Source organism: Chrysemys picta, chromosome 1 (assembly GCF_011386835.1).
Source record: "Chrysemys picta bellii isolate R12L10 chromosome 1, ASM1138683v2, whole genome shotgun sequence".
In the NCBI taxonomy this organism is placed as follows: Eukaryota; Metazoa; Chordata; order Testudines; family Emydidae; genus Chrysemys; species Chrysemys picta.
In genome coordinates, this window is record NC_088791.1 from 149,528,502 (window position 1) to 149,548,975 (window position 20,474).

The 20,474-nt window shown below is 49.0% G+C and overlaps 1 protein-coding gene across 4 annotated transcripts; it reads left to right on the plus strand.

Annotated features, from left to right (window-relative positions):
• The first annotated feature begins 989 nt into the window (after positions 1 to 989).
• Positions 990 to 15,160, plus strand: LOC112061585 (complement C1r-B subcomponent-like). 4 transcript variants are annotated; one of them, XM_065572758.1, is made up of 10 exons: positions 990 to 1,140; positions 2,011 to 2,239; positions 3,292 to 3,484; positions 3,800 to 3,921; positions 4,526 to 4,604; positions 5,059 to 5,199; positions 6,842 to 6,916; positions 8,082 to 8,156; positions 14,178 to 14,233; positions 14,844 to 15,160. In XM_065572758.1, coding segments are annotated over exons 1-9 (972 nt in total). In that variant the 5' UTR covers positions 990 to 1,138; the 3' UTR covers positions 14,844 to 15,160. The 4 variants fall into 4 exon arrangements, with proteins under 4 accessions (XP_065428830.1, XP_065428829.1, XP_065428828.1 ...); XM_065572756.1 differs by lacking the exons at positions 14,178 to 14,233; positions 14,844 to 15,160 and adding an exon at positions 11,160 to 12,496 and having other exon boundaries at positions 991 to 1,140; XM_065572757.1 differs by lacking the exons at positions 8,082 to 8,156; positions 14,178 to 14,233; positions 14,844 to 15,160 and adding an exon at positions 11,160 to 12,496.
• Positions 15,161 to 20,474: the final 5,314 nt, after the last annotated feature.

A 20,474-nucleotide genomic window follows, 5' to 3' on the forward strand; every position in this document is an offset into this window, starting at 1 on the left:
GGTAACCCAGGTAAAAAGGCGCGAATCTATTGTCTGCCGTTGCTGTGACGGGGGGGGGAGGGGCCTGACAACATGTACCCAGAACCGCCCGCAACACTGTTTTTGCATCATCCGGGCATTGGGATCTCAACCCAGAATTCCAAGGGGTGGCGGAGACTGCGGGAACTGTGGGATAGCTGTGGGATAGCTACCCATAGTGCAATGCTCCGGAAGTCGACGCTAGCCTCGTACTGTGGACGCGGTCCGCCGACTAGAGCACCTAGAGCATTTTATGTGGGGACACACACAATCGGCTGTATACAACCGGTTTCTATAAATAAAACCGGCTTCTATAAATTCGAACTAATTTCGTAGTGTAGACATACCCTTAGACAACTGCAGAACAACCAGAGCGGCCTGACTAATTGGGAGAGAGGAAGGTATTTGTATTGTAGTGTTTTAAACTCTCTGGGTTCTGTTTGTTATTATTAACACCTATTTAACACAAATGCCAAAGAAACAGCTGACAGAAAACTTCTCTTTGTTAAAGATTTAACACTCCTGTTTCCTCATCAAGGAAGCTGCTGATTCACACCTTTGAGGAGTTCTTCAGCAAAATAGTAAGGCAAAGACCTGGCATTCTTGATATTTCTAAGGTAAAAAGGAGCAGTTTTTTAATTTTTTAAGAATAAAATTTCAAGCCTTCTTCCCACATCAGAAAAATGCCCCAAAAAACAAGGGCAGAGAGAACACAAATCCTATTTCTTTTTCCTTTTTATGACACCTTTAAAAACAAAACTCCCCCAAAATTGCACTTTAATATAGGGAAATGTCCAGTTAAGTGTCTCTCGAGCAACCATAGCTATACACACACACACACACAAATGTGCACAACTCTGTTGGATCTTGCTTTAAAAAAAAAGTTAATGGCTACAATTCCAGCAAAGAGGCAGCAGAGGGCAGCAGAATGTGGGTTAAACCCATCAATCGCTTTGTAACCTAACTGTCTCTTCCCTCCCTCTCCTCTCGGTCTTCCCCCACCTCGCTGAATTAGATCTGGCAGGGTTAAGAGTTTGCATTTGGTTACAACTCGCTTGCCCTGGTTAGAGTGCTTGGAGGGAGAGAGAGAGACATACACACATCAGACAAGACTAAGAACATGTGAGTGCTGCCAATCTGGCCCGGGGAGGGAGGTGGTGGCATCTTTATGGGGGAGAGGACTGAAGGATCCAACTCCTTGGGGAAGGATGAGAGGTGGATGGGGTTAAATCCATGTCCCACTATTACTCCGTTAATCCTCCTGTTAGAAGTGATGCAGAGTTTGAATCCCCCTGGCTGATCTCCTTCCAGGGAAGGGGAATGAGTGTATTTTGGAGGAGCGTAATGGCCCCACTCCCCAAGAAACCCCAGATTGGGACCAGGCTGGGAGGGGGCCACTAACCTGCCTAGATTTCCATACCGCACCCTGTGGAGAGGGAGAGGTTAATAGCTAGACCTTGCACATCCCCCCCCACTTCCCTCAACAGGGGGGTCACAGGAGAGGGACCCAGGCATGGCTGGGGATCACTCCCCACCATGCTGACGACCTTTGGACCCTGAACTGCTGAGCTGGGCAAGCTCCCAAGCTGACAACAAACACAAGCTGAACCAGGTGGCCCAAAGCCAGGCGGAGGGAAACCTTCAGAGCCTATAGGGCTGGTTCTCTTACCGGTCCTCGCCTGGTTCCAAGAGACCCGGGTCCATGGCTGGCATGTAACAAACAAACAGTGCCCACGGGGTTCATGCCTAGTCTCCCTTGAAATGGCTTCCTGGTCTGAGGGAACCATATCCTTGGCTAGTGCTTGGTGGTACCTGATTGGATCTTGGGTCTCTTCAATGTCTCCATTGGCTCTATAACACCTGGTCGGTACCCAGTGTACCCAGGGGTCCCTTGGGCTGTGCATGAGTCTCCCATGAAGTTTCCACTGGTTGCATATGGCCCAGATCTATGGCTGGTCCGTAACTCATGCTCCATGTACATTGTGTTCACAGGCTCTTCCTGCTCCTCCTGTGGGGGTCTCTCCTTTTTGGAGTGGTCAGTTCCAGCCCAACCCCAAGGAAGCTCTTTGGGGAGATCACATCCCCCAATTACCCCAAGCCATATCCCAACAACAACATCAGCACCTGGGACATCACAGTCCCAAAGGGCTTTGTGGTGAAGTTGAACTTCTGGCAGTTCGACCTGCAGCCATCTGAGTCCTGCCTCTCTGACTACATCAAGGTGCGTGCAGCAGAGACCTAGGGTAGGGCTGGGGAGGGGAAGCTGGTGACCTCAGGGCACAATCATTTTTCAACAGCAAGCAGGCTTTCCTTGCTATCCAACAGGCGTAGAGGAAAGGGAGGGAGTTAGAGATGCATAGACCAGGTGTCATAACTATAAAGGGAAGGGTAACAACCCTCCTGTGTACAATACTATAAAATGCCTCCTGGCCAGAGACTTCAAAATCCTTTTACCTGTAAAGGGTTAAGAAGCTCAGGTAACCTGGCTGACACCTGACCCAAAGGACCAATGAGGGGACAAGATACTTTCAAATCTTGGTGGGGGGAAGGCTTTTGTTTGTGCTCTTTGTTTTGGGGGTTGTTCGCTCTTGGGACTAAGAGGGACCAGACATCAATCCATGCTCTCCAAATCTTCTGAACAAGTCTCTCATATTTCAAACTTGTAAGTAACAGCCAAACAAGGTGTGTTAGGTTTATCTTTGTTTTCTCAACTGGTAAATGTTCCTTTTGCTAGAGTGTTTACCTCTGTTTGCTGTAACTTTGAACCTAAGGCTAGAGGGGGTTCCTCTGGGCTCTTTGAATTTGATTACCCTGTAAACTTATTTTCCATCCTGATTTTACAGAGATGATTCTTACCTTTCTTTCTTTAATTAAAAGACTTCTTTTTAAGAACCTGATTGATTTTTCCTGGTTTTAAAATCCAAGGGGATTGGATCTGGACTCACCAGGAATTGGTGGGGGGAAAGGGAATGGGGGGAATGATTAATTCCTCCTTGTTTTAAGATGGAAGGGGTTTTGGATCGGTGTTCACCAGGGAATTGGTGGAGGAGTCTCTCAAGGCTACCCAGGGAAGGGAGTTAGCACTTGGGAGTGGTGGCAGCAAAAGCAGATCTAAGCTGGTAGTTAAGCTTAGAAATTTTCATCCAGGTCCCCACATCTGTACCCTAAAATTCAGAGTGGGAAAGGAACCTTGACACCAGGTAATGGTGATACATGGAGCAGGTTGAACTTCACAAATTCTCATGATTTCCCCTCCCCCCTTCTCCTTGACAGATCACAGCAGATAAGAAAGACCTGGGCCAGTTCTGTGGCCAGCTAGGCTCAGCCACAGGCAACCACCCGGGTGTCAGGGACTTTGTGTCCAAAGGGAACCAGATGAGGCTGATGTTCCACTCTGACTTCTCCAACAAAGAGAACGGCACCCTTATCCCCTACAAGGGCTTCCTGGCCTATTACCAAGCTGTGGGTAAGTATGAGAGCACCACACCATGCAGGAGGGGGGCACAGGGCTACTCCTCACCAGGAGAATGCAGAGGAGCCCTGGGCTGCATCCCCAACAGGCAGAGACCCCAGGACTGTAGCCAGACCTGCAGCACCGCCAGTACAGAGCTTTGTCAGGTTTAACTCTTTCTTCTCTTTGCCCGGCACCCCCTCGCCCCTCAGATCTGGATGATTGTGCCCATGGCAACGCCCTTGAAGATAGGGTGACCAGACAGCAGGTGTGAAAAATCGGGAAGGGTGTGGGGGGGTAAAGGCTAAAGCCTTGCGTGTTCCCCAACAGGAATCCGGTGCCCACAGCCTGTGCCAAGGGACCAGTTCACCCTCATCAAAGACCTGCAGCCCCTGTACCGATTTCGTGACTACTTCAATGTCAGCTGCCAGACTGGGTATGAACTGATGGAGGTGAGGCCCTCCTTCTCCCCACCCTTCTGCTCTCTCCTCCACTCTTCCTTTCTTCTCTTCTGCCAAAGTCTCCTCCTTTCCAGTCTCTTCTCACTCTTTTCCTCCTTCCAATCTCCTCCCCCATCCTCGCTCCCTGCCTTTTCACAGGAACGGGTGGTGTCATCACTCTCCAGAATGTTTGGGAAGCAGGACTCACTCCCTGGAGGGCCCCACCAGAGGCCCCAGCACTCTGCTCAGGGATCTGATGAAAGGCAGAAGGACTCCCCTGCCGTTCTCTCCTGCCCCATCGCCACGAGTGGGTGTCTCTGGGGTAGAATCAGAGCTTACCGTTTTTGTGACTGCAGGTTTTTCTGGCTGGGATAAAGAGGCTGCAGCATAAGCCTGCTGAAATTAGGGTATCCAAGGCCAATGCATGACGGAGGGGTAGGAGGTTAGGTAAGGAGTAAAGGTTCAGGAGTCACAGAAGGGCACTGAAATGGACATCAGGAGCAGAGTTGGGCATCAGTGAGAAGGTAGACACCAGTCTCCCTCCCCATGATTTGGGGTTGGGGGCAGGGACCTGAGGTTACATGTGGTCCTCAGCTCTTCTCTTCTTTTTCTGCAGGGTGACCAGAAGTTGGCATCTTTCAGTGCTGTCTGCCAGGATGATGGGACTTGGCACCGACCCATGCCCTGCTGTGAAAGTGAGTCAATAATCCAACCCCCACACATGGATTATCCCCCCAAACCGATCCCGGACCCGAAGGGGTGAGTGGGGAGTACATCCTCCATAACCCACATAGCCTTTCTATTGTCAGCAAGGGGACTCATAAATGCCAGTTCTGACAGTATCTTAGGCATTGTGGTCCTTAGGCATAGGTCCTACTGGGACCTAGACTGAGTCCACCGCTCCCCAAAATCATTGCACTCAGGGTGGCCACCATGCTTTGAATTTTTGTGTGCCTTTTTCTCCATTTTCCAAGCAACTCTAATCTCTGCCAAGAGGGGACTGGACCTGCATCCCCTCCAGCGTGCTCTTGGACAGTCCCCATCCCTCCCTCACATCATGGGCTCCAGCTGAGTCCAGCATGAGTCTCTGAACCTCTGCAGTGAGCACTGTGGCTTCCCCTTGACTCCTCTCCTTGTTCTCGTTTGTAGTTGTGAGCTGTGGTGACCCCAAAAATCTCACCAACGGGGCCTTCAATTATGTTAGTGAACACGGGAACAACTACTACCAGTCAGTGATCACCTACCGGTGCGAAGAGCCTTATTACCGCATAGTCACCAACAGCGGGAGCGGTGAGTCCTGACCCAGGAAGAGCCATAGCAATCTGAGCTGGGAAAGCCTCGGTAACAAGGGTGCTCCGTCCCCTTTAAGGGCAGTAGAGAGTCTAGGCATCAGTCAATCCATTTTGGTGCCCTATGCAGCCCCCCCGTGAGGGGGCCATGGGCAGCCCCCGGCCTCTGCCCGGGGGCAGGAGCAGGCTTAGGGAGCAGGGAGGAAACCACCCGCGAGCACAAGCGGGTTGGGGCTGAGTCGCTCCACTTCCTGCCACCTGGTGAGTGCAAGGCAGACCTGGCCCCTGCTGCAGTTTTCAGGGAAGGGGTGGGGGTTGGGGTGGGGTGGGGTGGAGCAGGGGCGGGAAAGGTAGGGCGGGGGCCATGGGGAAAAGGCAGATCAGGGGCTGGAGCAGCACGCAGCTGCATAGGGCACCCGAATTTCCTGGTGCCCCACATGGCTGCGTACTTTGCTTATAGGTAGGGACAGCCCTGGGTGGAGGCAAGGCTCCCTTCTCTCCCAGCTGATTAGGGCTCTGGGACTCCTGACCTTTTAAGAGAGGGGGCCTGTCTCTGAATTAGCACACAGGCTCCCAGGAGAGGGGTGGGGGTGAGGAGCTAAAGAGTTCTGTGCTCTGTTCAAAAGTTAATAAATAAGCCAGTAAAGGGGTAATCTTGGTCTAAGTACTGTGATCTGGGAGTAAACCATTGCAAGACCCAAGGAGGGTAGGGGGGCGGCGCAGGCAGGGGAACTGCAGGGCCACATGGGGGTCTGCTTGGGGACAGTGCCTGCTACTCTCCCTCAGATCCCATCTCCCCATGCAGCCCCTTGGGCCTAGGCTAGAAGCATCCCCCTATCCATTCCCCATGGCTCCTAGTTCCCTGTGCTCTCGAATGGGGCTCTGGCCCCACTTTGGGAGATGACTCCCCAGGCTCACAGTGCAGGTGGAAGACTCTTGAGGTCCTTTGCCTTGGCTCAGTCTCAACCTATTCTCACCTCCCCCCACCCCCATCCTCCCAAAAAAACTTCTTCAGAGCCTTGAACCCCTCAGACGCTTGCAAAGATCCTCACATTTCCCCCACCCCCTCTCTAGTCATGACTGTTCCATGCCAGGTGTATTTAACTCTTTGAATCTCTCCGAGAACTCACTGTCATGACATGTGGAATCAAGGAATCTCCGTCCTTCTTACACAGGAGGGGTGTGTTAGATAAACCAGCTGTACACAACAGATATAGATAAACCAGCTCAAATTGACCTGAGATCACACCCTGAACTCTATTCAGCACTCAGGTCATCTAGTGACTGAATAATATAACTTCCAATGAGCATCTCATTACCCCTCAATCCCCTCCAGCCCCCGAACGTTTCTGTGGTTCTTCTCTGAGCTCCCTCAAACTTGTCACTATCTCTCTGGAACTGAGGGGCCCAGAGCTGAGCAGAGCATCCCTGCTGGAGGCTTTCCACATGGGGCAGAGAGGGACCGCCCCCTTCCTGTCTGATGTGTGATGCCTCTGGGATTGAGGGGCCCACAGCTGAGCACAGCATGCCAGGTGGGGTTGTTCCAGTGCCCTAGAAAGAGGGACTATCTCCCCGTTCCCCCTGTGCCTGATGCTCGCTCCCTGCAGTCCTTGGTTTCATTATCTTCTCCTCTTTTCCCTCAGATACATACAACTGCTCCGCTCAGGGCTCCTGGGCAGACCAAGACGGCCATGAGGACATCCCCGTGTGTTTACCAGGTAAGTAGGGAACGTCTCACTGTGTTCAGCACTCAGCAATATGCCTTCAGAGTCAGCACGAACCAAGGGAGACAAGCAGAGAGAGGGAGAGAGATGGAGAAGTGGAGCTGACAGTAATGTTGGACTGTCTGTGAGGGAGGTGGCAGTGCAGGAGATGGAGAAATCCAGATGGAAAGGCAGCAGGAGAGCAGGGAAGCAGGGAACTGAAAGGTATGGGGAGACGAGAGAGAGAGCAGGAGAAGAGAGCATGTAACAGCCTCTTTGGTTCCTGTCCCTCCCCACAGTGTGTGGGAAGCCTGACAATCCCATCACTGGAATCCAGCAGATCATTGGTGGTAGCACAGCACCGCCGGGAAGCTTCCCATGGCAGGCGAAGACACACATCTTTGGGCTTGGGGGTGGGGCGCTGCTAGGTGACCGCTGGATCCTGACAGCTGCTCACACCATCTACCCCAAGCAACACAGCTCAGTGATAGAGACAGGTGTTAGGATGAGCCCTGCCGAGGTGGCTGAGAAGATCGACGTGTTCCTTGGCCACACAGAGGTGAATAAGATCCACGAGATGGGTAACCACCCCGTCTGCAGTGTGTCCGTGCATCCCGACTACGACCCTGATGATGAGAAGAGCTATGAGAATGATTAAAAGTTTGGAAAACACGCCATATAGTGTTAGACTCAAGTAGTTCAATCTATTTAACTTAAGAAAGAGAAGGTTAACGGGTGACTTGATCTCAGTCTATAAGTACCTACATGGGGAACAGAAATTTGATAGTAGACTCTTCAGTCTCACATACAAAAGTATAACAAGATCCAATGGTTGGAAATTGAAGCTTGACAAATTCATACTGGAAATAAGTCAAATTTTTAACAGGGTGGGAAACTATTCCATTGGAACAACTGACCAAGGGCCATTGTGAATTCTCCATCACTGACCATTTTAAAATCAAGATTGGATGTTTTCCTAAAAGATCTGCTGTAACTCACACAGGAATTAATAAATTAAGGGAAGTCCTGTGCCCTGTGTTTTGCAGGAGATCAGACTAGGTGATCACAGTCATCCCTTCTGGCCACAGAATCTAAGAAAACCAGTTCCCCAGAGTCGTTGGTCACATTCTCATGATGTTTTGTACTGAAATCCTTTCCATGCTTCTGTGTGTTTTCCAAGTGATTTATCAGTGTTCAGCCAGCGGGAAATGGGTGAGCGAAGAGATGGGAACAGAGCTTCCAGCGTGTTTCCCAGGTATCACAAAGAACTTTGTGTGTGTGTGTGTGTGTGTGTGTGGTGTGTGTGTTTTGTGGTGACCCAATCACCATTATAAGTCAGTTTTCTCTCCACCACTTCTCTCTAATTTAAAGAAAGCTGAACCAATCTGCCTGAAACATTGCTGCTTCCTTTTCCAGGGTAGAATTTGACTGGGTAATTTGAGTCACATTAGATCGGATGTTTCTGAGATCAGTGGGTTCCTGAGAAAGATCAGAGGGGGCAGCAGAAGAAAACTGGGAAGTACATAAGCTCTACCGGTCTTCTAGTGAACCAGAACAGGGTCTCACCACAGCCAATATTGGACCCTGCTGCCACCTCAGTTTCCCTACTATTGGCTATGCTGGTTCTCATGTTTTAGCCCTTCAAACAAATTAAAATTCATCCCCTTCCAGCAGGTAAACAAAAAAAGTCTAAAAACCAAAATAGATGTCCAGCAACTCACGCTGGGTCTTCCCCAGTTTAGTCAGGTGCATCCTCACCAGACCACATAAACTTTTCACTCTCTCTTGTATGTAACTTCACTTGTAGCCCCCTCCTGGGCTCAGCAATCCATTATGTGCTGTTGGAGCAGGGCAATAGACAGGGGACTTCACCCACCTTCACTGGAAAGCCCAGCCTAGACCCTAAGAAAGCATAAATACGCTTCAATACTCTCCTGGCCAGACTAACTTGAATATCCTTTCTCAGGACCTCTAATTGCCCCTTAAGGGGGAGTTGCTCCTGCCCCTTTTTGCAGTTAGCTCCAGCCAGGCCTTTCCCTCTAGCTAGTATGGAGAGCTTCTTCCCTAGTGCTCTCTGGGTCTCCTGTAGGTCTCTCACCTGTGACTCATTCACCAGGCTCCCTCTGATAGGAAGCACCACCTCGTCGCTACAGGTATATGATGCCTGGTCACCTGAACCAACCCCCAGGTCCAGCTCAAACTCACCATCTGGGTGGTGGATAAATAGGCACTGGTGGGGCTGAGCCAGCCCCCCTGAAAGGGTCAGCCCACTCTGTGACATGAACCTTGCAATTTCTGCATAGACTCCTGTCAAAGGGCAACTCCTGAAACATGTTTTAAAAAATAAAACTAAGGAAATTCCATGACAGAACAAAGAATTAAGTTTCAGTGAAGTTTGACACTGTAGTCTGGCAATTGTACAACCTAACATTCTAAACGAGGGACATTAACTTTAATTGAATAAAATCCACAAAAGATGGAAAGTGACAAACTTCACAGATTATCGTAATGTGAGCAGCCTTACGTGTGGGCCCTTGAATTATCACTGAATAAGCTACGTATCAGAGGGGTAACCGTGTTAGTCTGAATCTGTAAAAAGCAACAGAGGGTCCTGTGGCACCTTTAAGACTAACAGAAGTATTGGGAGCATAAGCTTTCGTGGGTAAGAACCTCACTTCTTCAGATGCAAGTGAATAAGCTGAATCTCACAGACAACTTTATCCCCAAAGAACACACAGCTTCACTGCATCCATGAGACTCATTGCCTGTGACTCTCCTAACCAACGCCCCTACACTATAGGATTTACACACCACGAGCAGGGAAGAGTGTGATGGCAAAAGATCAAAGACAACTACAGTATGTGTAAAACCAGTGCATTATGCTTCAGACTATCTAGAGTCCATGTATAAATTCTCCAAAAGAGTGGGTTTGTCTGATTTAATTCTTTCTAAGACCTTTACCAAACTCCTTCACAAAGAAATCCTTCATTTAAGGGAATATATTGCAAAACAAGAATGATGGACAATATGAGCTTGGCAGTGATAAAAGAGCAGAACTGAGCCTGTTTGAATGACTTTAACTGTGAATTTCTTGAGTTCTTACATTAGAATTGGAGGATGCATAGGAGACAAGATGGGTGAGGACCCATTTTTGTTGGTGGAAGCTACAAGCTTTTGAGCTACACTGAGTTCTTCTTCAACCAACATGACTTCAACAGCAATGTGAACAATTTAAGGATGGGCATTTTTATACTTCACTGATGTTAACAAACTTTTTATTTCCAAATTTGCTTAGTATGGGCTGTCAATTATTCGCATTTAACTCAAGCGATTAACGCAAAACAAATTATTGAAATTTTAAAAAATAGTTGCGATAAATTGCACTTTTAATCACACTGTTAAACAATAATAGAATACCAATTTAAATTTATTATAAATATTTTTGGATGTTTTTCTACATTTTCAAATATATTGACTTCATTTACAACACAAAATACAAAGTGTACAGTGCTCACTTTATATTACAACAGTGCCATGCGAATGCCTGTTCTCACTTTCAGGTGATATTGTAAATAAGAAGCAGGCAGCATTATCTCCAGTAAATATAAACAAACGTGTTTGTCTTAGCAATTGGCTGAACAAGAAGTAGGACTGAGTGGACTTCTGGCTCTAAAGTTTTATATTGTTTTGGTTTTGAGTGCAGTTATGTAAAAGAAAATTCTACATTTGTAAGCTGCATTTCCACGATAAAGAGATTGCACTACAGTACTTGTATGAGATGAATTGACAAATACTATTTCTTTTATCTTTTTTACAGTGCAAACTATTTGTAATCAAAAATAATAATATAAAGTGAGCGGTGTACACTTTGTATTCTGTGTTGTAATTGAAATCAATATATTGAAAATGTAGAAAAACATCCAAAATATTTATAATATATTTAAATTGCTATTCTATCATTGTTTAACAGCACGATTAAAACTGTGATTATTTGTGACTATTTTTTTAAACTCACAATTAATTGTGATTATTTTTTTAATCGTTTGACAACACTGTTCCTTAGTTTTTCTTTTCTGTAAACTTTGGATGCAGATTATTTGACATAGAAATGCCATGGAAAGAGGCTACTCTGAACCAGGGTGATGTCAAGGAGACAGGAGAGAGGGGACTATGGGGTTTTTAGTGATGCACAGTCAACCCCCCTACTTGCAAGTGGTAATTCTCCCATTGCGTCTCTCCCTTTTTATTTCCCTTCTAGTCTGTGGGATCCCCAGTACACCCATCCAGGAGCTGCAGAGGATTTTTGGGGGCACCCGTGCTAAGCCAGGCAACTTCCCCTGGCAGGTCTTATTCCAAAACCCACGGGGAGGTGGGGTACTTATTTCGGACCTCTGGGTGCTGACTGCAGCTCATGTGCTGGATGATTCAAATAGCAAGCCCAGAATGTATGCTGGGGTGACCAACATCAACCAACAGCTCCAGAGGGAGGAGCCCATACAGCTGTTTGAAGAAGAAGTGTTCATTCACCCTAACTGGACAAAGGTGGTAAACCCAGAAGCTCGGACAAATTTTGATAATGACATTGCACTGCTGAGGCTGACGGCGCCTGTGAAGATGGGCCCCAAGATCTCACCTCTCTGCCTCCCTGGTGGTTCCCCTGAATATGAGCTGGAGAAAGGCAGACTGGGCTACATATCTGGCTGGGGCCGGACAGAGGACCGAAACAGAGTTTACCATCTCATGAAGGCACAGATCCCTGTGGTGGACATGGCACAATGCCGTAGTGTTAAGCTGAAGCCACCTGCTGATCCCACCACTTTCCAATTCACTGACAACATGGTCTGTGCTGGAGATGGCACAAAGGACAGCTGTTCCGGGGACGGTGGCGGAGCCTATGCCATCAAAGACCCCCACAATGACAGACAGTACTACGTGGGTGGCCTGGTCTCCTGGGGACCACGGTGTGGCACATATGGCCTTTACACCAGAGTGGGGCGCTACCGGGACTGGATCTTGGGGACCATGAGCCGATACAAGGCGGCAGAGGGATCACACAGATAGATCCTTCTCACCCTAGGGCACTGCCATCTCACCAGGTGTTGAGGTCACATGTCCCAGCAGATTGGCTGCCCTTTGATCCCATCTACTCTTTATGCAACAGCCCAACTGCATTGTGGCTGTGCCAGACTAGGGAGTCAGAAACAATGGGTTATCTATTCCATTGTAACTACATCAGCGAGGGGCATCTCTCTTCCTTCCTCCACTGGAATTGCCAGGGCAGGAACAGAGAGCATGCTGGGTAAAGAGGACCCCTTTTACCTTTACCCATCACATTCTTTGCTCAAATTCCTGGTTTTCAGAGAGAAGCTAGCCATGCCCCACCCGCATGATAGTTCTGAGGCTGAAACCCATCAGTGGGGGCAATAGAGGGTAATTGCTGGTCCACAAGGACTAGGTTCAGAGCCTGGCCAACCAATAGAAAAGGGGCTGCTCCTTCTCCTCACTGGGACAACAGCGGCTCACTGACTTCTGACTCATGTATTCTCTGTATCACTCACAATATCTAACTGCATTAAAGGATCACCAAATCACCTCCCTGTGTGTGCAGTCTCCTTTCTTCTCAGACTAGACCTAGGTTCCCAACTAAAGTGACCCATCTCCCCCCTCACTCCCATGCTAATAGCTGTAGGCCTTTTAAAAGCTGTGGTTCATGCTACCTCACTGCAGCATCTGGGACCTTTATATGAGCCACAGCTGTACTGGCTGGATCCTCACTGGCAGCTGCTGTCAAGGAGAAGTGGTTGTTTCACAGATCCAGGTCTAGGAATCAAGCTGAGGGGAGTGACTCATCTCGCATTCACCTGCCTCAGGGCCAGATTTTCAAACTTAGTCATATTGTGCAACATACACAAAGTCCAGGGAGGTCAGTGGATTTACAGCAGAGATGTACTTGTCAATCATAGATGTCTCACAGACACCTTCCTTTCCAGCATGCTACTCCCAGTCCTGAATTCTCCATACACGTTCTGGAGTAGTGAGGGAATAGTTCCTCTCTATGTGGCTCTGAGGAGACATCAGCAGAGTTACTGTGCTCCACTCTGGGGTCCTCAATCTCTGAGGCTTCATGTCCTGGAGCAAGGAGGGGATAACACCTCTCTGTATGGCTCTTCGGGAGACTCCACCTGGATACTCTGCTCAGGTCTGGGCCCTTGAGTCCCAACACTACCTTTGCATTCAGCCTTGGACAGGCCCCACCTGAGGGCCTGCTTTCAGAATTGGGCCTCTTTATCAGAAAGGGCTTTGGAGGTCTTTTGAAAAAAACACTGGAAGTCCTAAGAATAGCTAGATCTGGCCTAGCAGAAAGCCTGAGTGTCTGATGTTTGATGGCTACTGCAGCAGAAGCAACTCTGTAGAGTTCAATTTGGGAAACCCTGATCCTTTGGAAGCTATGGAAATGGGGATCACCAAATTAAACAAAGATATTTCTTTATCTCCCAGGAAACTCTAGTCTCTTCTCTCCACTTCAGCCAACCAGCATCCCTCAGTTCTTCACGGGGCCCTTGTTGGAGAGAGATTGTTTCCTATGGGTACTGGGAAGTATTATGTTAATTTTCATGGAATAAAATGAACCAGAGAGATGAATGTGTTATCATGGTTCGGTCATTGTACTACACTAAACAGGTAAACATTGTTTGGGGTTTTGAGTACAGAGTCCTTGGCCTGCTTAATTCCATGGCAACAACCACCATTAAAAATCTGTGTATTCTTTTACTAAAGGTACAGAAAAAGAAGGAAAAACAGTTAAAGCATTTCAAATGTAAAATACTAAATGAGGATTTCATTTTAACAATATCTCTTCTTCCCTTTCTCTTTTGCTGTAGGGAGCTTTTATAGGAACCCCCCATGTCTGACTGTCCTTAGCCGGGGTGGCTCCAGCCACCAGCGCCCCAAGCCTTCGGCAGCACGCCTGAGGGAGGTCCGCCAGTCCCACAGCTTCGGCAGCAATTTAGCGGCGGGTACGCTGAAGCTGCGGGTCCGGAGGACCTCCCGCAGGCATGCCACCAAATCCGCGTTAACGGCGGACCTCCCGCAGGCATGCCACCGAAGGCAGCCTGCCTGCCATGCTTGGGGCGTCAAAATACATAGAGCCACCCCTGGTCCTTAGATGGTATTAACTGTCCTTTGTGAGGAAAAGAGAAACAGTTGAGAGTCTAGGGTTGCCAACAGTCCCTTATTCCAAGGGACGTCCCTTATTTTTTTTATCTCTGTACAATAGATCAGGAGTTGCTGAGGGCTGCAAAAAGCAGCAAGAAATACCCTTGGCGAATGTAGGTGAGTACTGCTTATTAATTATTATTAATTTTATTTATATATATATGGAGGCAGGGTGGGGCAGGGGTGCTAAGAAAACAGCCCCTTATTTTTGAAATTCAGTGTTGGCTACCCTAGCTGCAGCTGCCGTTATTGCTGTTGTTGAAGTCTGATCCTGTTTCCTTTAAGCCAAAACAAGACAAACACACCCAAAAGGGGACAGAAAAGAACAGCAAAGATAGAAAATGCAGTTTCTGTTTGTGGTGTTGACTCTCACTTGCAGCCTCACTATTGTCGAAAACAGGCATGGCTGGGACAAGACCTGACAAACTTATACCAGCATCAGGCTGTTTAAGACATTGCTTTTAGCTGCCTCTCTGGTCATGCACTCACAGCAGTGCTGCGAAAGAGACAGTCGTGGCCAGCTAAACCAGCCTGTTAGTAAACAGAAGGCAAACGAGAGTGAAAGGAAAGAGAAAAAACTCAGATGGCGAAGGAAAAGGACATCCGAGGGAGGGAGGGAGGGACAGGAGGCAACCAAGGGTCACATTCCAGGTGTTGTTCAGGACTTAGCTGAAGCTGGTGGGGTGGCGAAGTGATCAGTTCCCTTTCTGTGTCCTGGTGTGGTTAGGACGCCTTTCAGGACCAGGACGATGACAGCTTAACAATGGCATGGTGGATTCCGGGGTCCCAGGAGACGGTGGAGAGCGGGGGTGGCAGCCAGAATGGTGAAGCTCATTCCTTTCAATCCGCCCATCCCCCTGTTTTGATGCCCCCAAATCTCTTTTTAAAGAATCCCAAATGAGGGCGATAAATGGATAGCCCATCCCCTCATTATTTTGTCCACCAATTAGACCTAATTTCCAACACACCAATATAATTTCATGAAGTTCTGATGCCATTCTCCCCTTGTTTACCCCTCATAATCTCTAAAGAACCCTTCAGTAGTATCAGCAGACCTTTGTGTTTGGACTAATTCATTCTCTGTCCCCCTTTTGTGTGAAAAAAATGTTTCGGTCACAGGCTGAGTTGGACTTTGCTGTCCTGAATACGGTGCAGGCCTCTACACAACAGGAAGGCCAGGAGGACAAAATGTTGCAGCAATTCAGAAGAAAGAAGGGGAAAGAGAAAAACAGAAATAGGTGGAGTTGAATGGCCAGGACAGGGGGTGAGAACACGAGGAGGCACTGGGAGGCTAGGGATTCTATTCCCAGCTTGGACCCACATTTCCTATGTGACTTTTGGGCAAGTCACTTCATCTTTCTGTGCCTCAGTTTCTCCACATGTAACATGAGGGACACTTATAGGGGGCTTCTCTCATTAGCATTTGTCAAGTGCTTTACGATTGTCAGGGGCTGCATGGTTTGTAGCTTCTTTAGGCTAAGCACATTGCACACACCGGGGCTCCATGATTCCCTCCATTCCCCCTCGCCCGCCCCTGAAAGCATCCTGTGTGCCACCCTCCTGTTGCCGGCCCAGATGGGCCCGAGGAGGCAAACAGCGGGGTTCGTTGCCCGGTGTGCTTAGCACTAATAGACACACCAGGTGTGGAGAAGCAAAACCAACTTTATTCAAGAGCTCTGAATAGGCACTAGGAGACCAACACGTCTCAAATCAAGCGCAGCACATATTAGCACATGTTCCATTTTATATTCCAAGCAGTTTCTGTGTAAGCCTTTGTCTGTTACTCCCTCTTACCTCTCCCACCCTTCCCTTCTCGAGCAGTTACAGTTAGAAAAATTCCCATTTGTCTGCTTATCTTTGACCTTGTTAGTATGAACGAAACAGCAGCTATCTGCTAGAAAAGCTGACCCTTACATTTCTGCTTCAGCATGTAAGCAGTTAGCACAGAAGTAGGTGAAAGTTCTCAAGATGGAGTCACTGTGGCTCACTTAGACCCAGAGCAAAGGAGTTTCATTGGCACTTATGGCCTTCCACTCCCCTGAGTTACCTGGTAGCTATGCCTAGTGACACCAACACTCCCATCCGCCTCTTTCAGGGACATCCTGCAATCCCCCGTCCTCATGCCAGGGGCTCCACGTATCTTCCATTCTTCTCTCTCCCAGACTCCCGAGTTCTTACCCCATGTCTGGGACTCTATGTGCCCCACATTCCTCCCCAACTGCCACATGGCCAGGGTTTGGCATGTCCCCCATGTTCTCCTTCCCCATACATTCCCCCCCCCCCGTGGGATCTCTACATGCTCCCCATTCTCTCTTGACCAATGGCCCTCTAACCCCCATACCACTACCAGTCCTCCACTCTCCCCCTCTCCATGCCAGAGGCTCTGTGTGTGCCCCATTTCCCCCATATCAAGGTTCCCCACTTCCCCCATGCAGAGGGCTCTGTGTGTGCCCTCATTGCCCTCTACCATCCTTCAAAACGAATAGGGGACTGAGCTCCTAGAGAGAGGGCAAATATTATAATTAGCATCAATATGTTTATCAGCCCTGCCCTGTTCATGTCTCAGACCCTTTCCCATGGCAGAGGATCTCCAGAAGATGAACGGGACAGAGACCTGAAGGGCTCTCAGAAGGGGAAGGAAAGGCGCTGCATCCCGCAGCCAAGGGACTGGCCATCAGTAGCCTGAGAGGCCTGTTTCTCTACAACTCCCTGTCCTGACGGGCTTATGATCTAAAAGCAGAAGCCAACGAAGGGTGAGCAATGGGGCTACAACAGACAAGCAGTGAGGCTGGGGAAGAACTGGCTCAGTTTGCTAGCTCCAAGGAGCTTTCTCAGCGGGGTTAGGAGGTTGTGGGGGGAGGGGGAGGACAGGAGCAGGAGAAGGGAAGAATGGGAAAGAGAGACAGCCACAGCTTGTCACCTGCCTGGCTGTGATCAGCAGGCTGGGTTTGGGAGGCCTCATGGCATGGGTGAGGGGACTGGAGGAGGATGAGGCAGTTGCAGTTTGGATTTTACCTGGGTGTTTTTCCCATGCACAGAGGGAAGTGTGGGAGGCAGCACGCAGGGCTGAAGGGAGAAACTGACTGGTGGTGGTGGGAATACTGGCAAAGTGACCATGGGGATCAGTCTCAGTAGATCAGCCAGGTAGGGCAGAGTTAACTCACAAAGGGCCTTACTGGGAAAGCCAAGGGGTTTGTATCTGATGAGGAGGTGCAAGGGGAGCCGGCAGAGGGATGCCCAGGGGAGGCTGACATGGTCAGAGCCCCAAGAAAGTGATTTTAACAGTAACATTCTTAACAGACTTGAAAGGAGGAAGGGATGGAGAAGAAGAGGTCATTATAGTCAGGTTGTGAAATGAGGGGGGTGGGGCGAGATTTTGGCCATGGGGACAGAGAGGAAAGCTCGGGTTTTAGAGATGTCATTTGAGAAAAAGGGGCCAGATTAAAAATGACCTGAACATGTGGGTCCAGTGAGAGGGGTAATTCAAAGACGGACCCTGGTTTACGGGCTTCAATGACTGGGAGGATGGTGAGGCTGATCAAGATGATGGAGAAAGGGGACAAAGGGAGACGGGGGTGAAAGAGTGAGTTTTGGTCAAGTTGAAATTAAGATGACAACTGCACAGGAAGAGATATCAGAAAGACAGACCGGGATGCTGGGAGATGGCAATGTGTCCAGAGCAGGAAGGATGGCACTTCCAGCAACACAGCACCCTTCACTACCTCCAACACTACCTGCGATGGCTTCATAAAGGGCAAGTTGCATCTCCTCTTCTGTGCTGTCCTCCTGGGGCCCCTCGCACAGAGCTCGACAATCTTCCACTCCTTGGAGGGAGGCAGAGTCTGCTGACAGCAGACTGAAGCCCAGTCTCCAGAGGCTGGGGTATCTGGGAAAAGTGAGGCCTACCTGAGGTTTAGGTAAGATAGAGATGCATTTGGGCTTTTTGTTGTTTTAATCCTTTTCTCCTGTTATGCTGTGGTCCCACTCTTCTGATTAAACCATACTCTACGAAGGCTGATTGGGATCACTGTAGTCATGGCCGGTCACAAGCTCCTGGAGGAAAGAACTGCAGATACCAAGACAAGTGGCACTTGTTGGAGGGAAGCATAGCTAATACCCAAAGCCTGGGACACTGATCTAAGAGTGGGAGAAATGCAGGATTCCACCCTAGAGAGGTGAAGGCTCGAGGCCTAAGACCTGGAGGTGGAGCACTCAGAAGAGAACACATGAGGGGACAGCTAGCCCGGAACTACGACTGTGGTTATTTTTATAAGATAGGGAGACCAAAGCGTATTTGTACTGGGAGGGAAAGGCACGTGCTGAGAGAGACTGAAAAGGAGAGTGAGAGGGGGTGAGGGAGTTAGGAGGGGTCATGTGGGCAGGAATGGAAGAGGGGCTAGAGGAGGACAGCAAGAAGGATGTCTCAGTGTGTGACAGAGGAGGAGGAAAGTGTACTGGGAAGTGGGGAGTTCATCCTAGATCTTATTGATTAGGCTCTTGTTCAAAACAAATTATTCTGGGGCAGTTCTATGGCCTGTGTTCTACAGGAAGTCATACTAGATGATCACAATTGTCCCTTCTGGCCTTGGAACAGGATAGGGAGGATCTGAGGAAGGAGACCAAGGGGGTGAAGAGGCAGCAGGGATTTGATAAAGGAGGAGACGTAGGGACATTTGGCTAAGAAGATGGCAGAATTAGAGGAGGAAACAGGGAACTGGAACTGGAGAACATCAGCCTGGTTATGAGACTGTCACCAGAGACACTCAGCAGCACGAGAACAAGGGTGTAGAAAATAGCTGTTGGGGGAGGGGGAGGGGCAGGAAGGAAATTTTGTCAGGAAGGATTTTTCCCTGATGTATTCTGTTTTATTTTTGTCTCCTTATTCTGAAGCACCAGAGAGGATCATGGCAGGATATATGACACCAGACAGGGTGGGCCAGTGCTCTGAAGTGGTACTAAGAATTTTCTCTCAGGTGCTTGGCTGGCAGGTTCTGGCTCACATGCTCAGGGTCTAACTGATCATCATATATGGGGCTGGGAAGGAATTTTCTCATGGGACGTGGGTCACTTGCTGGACTCAGCTGTGTATATGTCACCTAGTCAGTTCCCTGACACAGTGCAGGCCTCAGGCATTGGTGGAACCTTGGTCTCTCCTATTCTCTGCTTGTGGCTTACCATAGTTTAGTCTCTTGAGGGCTGAAATACTTTAATCTAATCTGGGTTATTGGACTGAAAGAGGGGGTAACTGGGGGGGGGGGGGGTTGACCGGTGATGTGCAGGAGATCACACCAGAAGATCTGGTGGTCCCTTCAGGCCTTCCTTAAACTCTGTGACTATGGGTGAGCCAGGCCATTATATTTTTCAATGTAAGCAGGTGTAGGCTGGTTCAGTACTTAGATGGGAGATCTCCAGTGAATACCCACAATGCTTAGGGGTGCTCTCCCCATCTGAGTCAGTACTAATACCCCACTGCCTCAATGTGATGGGAGGGGTGCCATGCTGCACATTTCATCTGGGGTGTAAAATCAAAGTCCTGGCCCCTGGTGATCACTACAGATTCCTTGGCTCTTTCCTCCATGAGCTGTGCTGTTAATCCCTGGGTCCTGAACATGCCATGATTCAGGCAATTCCTTTCTGCTTCCTTACAGTTTCGGATTGTCACTGAATTCCTTCTAATCTGTCCTAAATGCTGTTCAGTGTTGCTGTTTGACTATTCAACAGATGCTATACAGAGGAGGGTTGCCAACCCTCCAGGATTGTCCTGGAGTCTCCAGGAAATAAAAATTAATCTTTCATTAAAGATTAGGTCATGTGATGAAACCTCCAGGAATATGTCTAACTGAAATTGCAGATTTCTAATTGGAGAAAACTGAACACCCTTGCCCCGTCCCTTTCCCCAAGGCCCCACCCCTTCTCCGAGGCCCCGACCCCCGCTCAGTCCATCCCCCTCCCTCTGTCACTCGCTGTCCCCCACCCTCGTTCACTCGCTCATTTTCACCAGGCTGAGGGTGGATTTTTATGAGCCTGCACTGTGCAGAATTTTCTATACAGTGCAAGACTGTATTATTTTGGGCTTATCTCCCAAAGGGGGTGTGCATGTGCGTCTGGGAGGAGTCCTCTCACACAGAGCTCACATCAGTCTGTGTCTGCAGCAGGGTGTGGCCCTACCTGTGTGTGTGTGCTGCAAGAAGCCAGAGAGCCTAATTCAGCAAAGCAGGGAGAGGGAACCCAGCCAATGGGAGCTGCAAAGGCAGGAACTGCGGATGGGGGCAGTGCATGGAACCCCCTGGCTGCCCCTCCGCCTAGGAGCTGGAGAGACATGTTACCACTTCCCGGAAGCCACAGAGAACCAAGCACC